Source organism: Mesocricetus auratus, unplaced genomic scaffold (genome assembly GCF_017639785.1).
Source record: "Mesocricetus auratus isolate SY011 unplaced genomic scaffold, BCM_Maur_2.0 contig_11597_pilon_obj, whole genome shotgun sequence".
Classification (NCBI taxonomy): domain Eukaryota; kingdom Metazoa; phylum Chordata; class Mammalia; order Rodentia; family Cricetidae; genus Mesocricetus; species Mesocricetus auratus.
This window is the reverse complement of record NW_024434552.1, coordinates 1-4,319: the sequence shown is the minus strand read 5'-3', so window position 1 is coordinate 4,319 and position 4,319 is coordinate 1. Positions and strand designations below refer to the sequence as shown.

Here is a 4,319-nt window from a genome sequence, read left to right as displayed (position 1 = left end):
CTCTAAACACTTAATTCTGGTGGAGTTGCTTTGAATGTTATACATTTCCTAATTTCTTCTTCTAAACATATACTGCTGGGAAAGTTGGAGGCTACTTTTTATATTTATGTTGCATCTGACAACCATGAGTGTTTATTAGGTCCAGGAGTTTCCTGGGGACTCAACAGGGTCATTTAAGTAACGAATCAGTTTTCTGGAAATAGGAACAGTGTGACTTCTTCCTGTCCTACTTTGATCCCTTTTATGCCAATCTTCTGTCTACTTCTGACAGCTTATATAAAATCATCATTGTCTTAAATATGAAGGTGGAGAGTGTGCACCCTTGTCTCCTTCCTGGCTTTAGGGGAAACGCTGTGTGTCTCTCCTTTGGACATAATAGCCACCTGTCTTCCTACCTCTAAATATGGGAGGTGGGAAATTCTATAGTGTCTCCTGACCCTTTATGAGAGACTGGCTGTATCTCGGGGCTCAGCCTTCTGTCAGGACAGTTCAGAGTGTGTCTCAGGAGGGAAGGAGAGAAGGTCCCTGAAATGACCAAGACAGTTCACCTTCAGTCTGCAGTGCTGTGTGGGCCACAGCCTTGCTCAGGCCCAGTTCTCTGCCCACACCTGAGGTCTCTGGGGTCTGAATTCAGTGATGCTGAATCCATCAGCCCCACCCACCAGTCAGGAGCAGAAGTCCCTTCTTCCTGATGTGACACCAGAGTTCTGTGACCCTGGGCTCTCTCACCCATATCTAGAATTTCCCAAAGATGAGATTATCCAGATCCCTATGTTTAAGCTAGAGGGGATTTTTCACTCCTCCCTTAATCCATTGCTAAACCATCCCAGGAACGTCACAGGAACCCTGCTGGAGTCCCCTGCAAAACACCTCAACTTTCCAACTCTTTTCCTCAGACCCTCCAAAGACACATGTGACCCATTACCCCAGACCTGAAGGTAAGGTCACCCTGAGGTGCTGGGCCCTGGGATTCTACCCTGCTGACATCACCCTGACCTGGAAGAAGGATGAGGAGGAACTGACCCAGGACATGGAGATGGTGGAGACCAGACCTGCAGGGGATGGAACCTTCCAGAAGTGGGCAGCTGTGGAGGTGCCTATTGGAGAGGAGCAGAGATACACATGCCATGTGGAGCATGAGGGTCTGCCTGAGCCCCTCACCCTGAGATGGGGTAAGGAGGGAGTGGGTGCAGAGCTGGGGTCAGGGAAAGATGGAGCCTTCTGCAGAGCCTGAGCAGGGTCAGGGCTGAGAGCTGGGGTCATGACCCTCACCTTCCCTCTCTGTCCTTCCCTTCCCAGAGCCTCCTCAGTCCACTGTCCCCATCATGGCAGTCATTGCTGTTCTGGTTCTCCTTGGAGCTGTGATCATCATTGGAGCTGTGGTGGCTGTTGTGAGGAAGAGGAAGGGAAAAGCAGGTAGGAAAGGGCGGGGTCTGAATTCCCTCCCATCCCCTTTTAGAAGTGTGCTCTGCTCATGGAAACATCCACACCCCCACAGCTACTGTCTCTAACCTGGGACTTCTGTAGGTTCTGGAAACTTCCTAGGGTTGGGCTCCTCCCTGGTCTCTCACAGCTTTTCTTCTCACAGGTGGAAAAGGAGGGAACTATGCTCCAGCTCCAGGTAAGTGTGGGGAGCAGGATTGTCCCTGAAGCCTGTGGAGTCAAACTGTCATTTGTGGGGGCCTCTGGAAATCCATAATAGTTCCTCCAGCAAAATGTTCTGGTTGGGCTGCTTTTACATTCCTACAAAAAATGTTATATTTTTTATCCAAGGCAGGGACAGTTCCCAGAGCTCTGACATGTCTCTCCCAGACTGTCAAGGTGACACTCTGGGACCTGATATGGGGTGTGGGAGGGCAAAGTGGACATGACTGGGTTTCAGGGACTCCCAGAATCGCCTGTGAGTGAGTGGTGTGTTGTTGGGATGTTGTCTTCACAGTGATTGTTCATGACTCTTGTTGTAGCTTGAAGACAGCTGCCAGGCATAGATGGAGTGACAGACAGTGTGTTCAGGCCTCTCCTGGGACATCCAGGGCCCCTCAGTGCACCCTCACCAACAGTGTCTGATGTTCCCTGTGATCTTATGGACTCAATGTGAAGAACTGGGAGCCCAGCCCAGCCCTGCACACCAGGACCCTGTCCCTGCACTGCCTGTGTTCCCTTCCATGGCCAACCCTCCTGTTCCAGCAGACAGGAGGGGACATCTCCATCCTGTCACCTCCATGCTGGCCTGAGCTGCAACTCCTGACTTTCCCCACTGAAAACAGAGATCTCAGTTTGAACTTGATTGTTCACATCCTTGATCTGACAGGTTGATTGGCTGTTAAATAAATTATTGAGATACTGAGAGTTTGAGGAGGAAATAAATGGCAGCATGGAGAAATTCCCAGACTCTGTGCTCATTGTGCTGTGTGCATCTGGTGGGACAGGTGATGTCGTGGGAGCTGAGTGTGAACAGGGCTGTGTCCAGGTTGATCTCAGTCCACTGTTTGTGGAGAGCTGTGCCACACCTTGCCTCAAAGATGGCGCCGGCTTCCGCATTCCACCATCCCGAAGGCTCGGTAATAAACAACTCCTTATTTGGCCTGCTCCCATCCCGCCGGGGTCAAGCCATAGGCTCACCAGAATGCATACACCAATTGTCATGACCACCTCGACCAGCAAGGAAGACGCGACTCAGGAATCCTTCTCACAAGCGGTTTATTCAGGAACCTTGAAACAACGTGGAGGCAGCCACGGGAGAAACCCCTCCTGCTCCCTAAATAACTGAGGCCAGCCAACCCTGAGCAGCCACGTGTGTGCAAGCCATAGGCTCACCAGAATGCATAAGCAATCTGATGATGTGGCGCAGCTCTCCACAACTGTTGGCTGTGACATGGTCACTCCTCAGCTCTGTCACCTCCTGGCTCTGTTCTCCTCATCACTTAGAACCACTTGATGAGATCTGTGATCACAGGGATGGCCAGAGTCCTGTCCTGTCCCCAGGAGTGTGAGCAGCCAGGGCAGCTGGGACAGATCACGCTGTGCTCTGACCTGGCTGTAGCTCTTTACCACCTATTCACTGTCTATTGTTATTTTTTTAGTTTGTGTGGAGGACTAAGCCTGCTCTTGTTGTGTGAGTGGAGTCTGCCTCCTTATCCCTTGTGCTCCCTGAGTGACAGCATTCAAACGTGTTTTTCCTTCCTTTCCCATTTGGACTCTTCTAGGCCCCTGCACTCAGGAGACTGTGACCTAAGAATATGAACTTCTGTCTCCTGAGCTCCTGCCTCCTTCCAGGCCCCTCCCTGGAGGTTCTCTCTACTTTCCCATCATTTAGAATTTAACCAGAGTTGTAGGATGGCAGAGAGGTGTCATCTCAGATCTGTCCTGTTGAATCTGTGTTCTGCCCAAGGTCCCCTCTCCCTCCCTGGCTCTGGTAATCCTATGCTGTCCCCAGTGGTGACTCCAGGATTTACAGGCTGAGTCTACTTTACATTTGTGTTTATCAATCAGGAAAAGGAAGGAGATAACGGGATGCACAAGTAGGGAGGAAGGAGTCAAGTCATCTGTACCCGCAGGTGACACGAGTCTGTATAGAAAATACCCCAAGTCTCCTTCAGAAAACTCCACAGCTGATGACCACCTTGAGCAAAGTGACAGGTCACAAAATCATCATGCAGGCATCAGTAGCTACCTTGTTTACAAGAAAGCCACACTGAGAAATAACTCAAGGGGGAAAAGTTCCATCACGACACCCCAAAACCAAAAAAGCTTGAAATAAGCCAACATGGAAATTCCAAGATGACAACTACAAAACACTGAAGAAAACAGTTGAGGAAGACACTGAAAGGTGAGAAGATCTGCTCTGTTCATGGGTTAGAATAATTAATGTTAGAAATGGTCTTCATACTAAAAGCAACCTACAGATCTAAAGCCACCAATCAGAATTCAGTGCTGTTCTCACGGATATAGGCAGAGAAGTCAAGCAAAAGCATAAATACCCTGGACAGTCAAAGCAATCATGAGCACTGGAATAATGCTGGAGCCAGGCATGGGGTGCACATTTTTAATCTGAGAAGTTGGGAGACATAGGCGGGCAGATCTCTGTGACTTGGAGACCAGTCCAGTCTGGTCTGCAGTTAGAGTTCCAGGCCAGCCAGGACTACACAGTAAGACCCTGTCTCAAAACAGCAACAACAGGAGCTGCTCTTCCAGAGTCCTCAGTTCAATTCCCAGCACCCACATGGTGGCTCACAGCCATCTGTAATAGGATCTGATGCTCTCCTCTGGCCTGTAGGCATCCATGCAGAACATTCATATACAAAATATAAATAAATAAA

At 49.7% G+C, this 4,319-nt stretch overlaps 1 protein-coding gene across 1 annotated transcript; it reads left to right on the top strand.

Annotated features, from left to right (window-relative positions):
- The first annotated feature begins 892 nt into the window (after positions 1-892).
- LOC121138627 (H-2 class I histocompatibility antigen, alpha chain-like) lies at positions 893-2,383 on the top strand. The gene is made up of 4 exons (XM_040741292.1): positions 893-1,172; positions 1,300-1,416; positions 1,589-1,621; positions 1,965-2,383. Exons 1-4 carry the CDS (start codon positions 1,031-1,033, stop codon positions 1,967-1,969), a joined length of 297 nt encoding a protein of 98 aa, XP_040597226.1. The 5' UTR covers positions 893-1,030; the 3' UTR covers positions 1,970-2,383.
- The last annotated feature ends 1,936 nt before the right edge of the window (positions 2,384-4,319 follow it).

Excerpts from the sequence above, each read along its gene's own strand:
- LOC121138627 (XM_040741292.1), top strand. The coding sequence starts at position 1,031 with ATGGAGATGGTGGAGACCAGACCTGCAGGGGATGGAACCTTCCAGAAG. Across the intron at positions 1,173-1,299 it reads GCCCCTCACCCTGAGATGGG|AGCCTCCTCAGTCCACTGTC; the intron begins GTAAGGAGGGAG and ends TTCCCTTCCCAG. Across the intron at positions 1,417-1,588 it reads GAAGAGGAAGGGAAAAGCAG|GTGGAAAAGGAGGGAACTAT; the intron begins GTAGGAAAGGGC and ends TTCTTCTCACAG.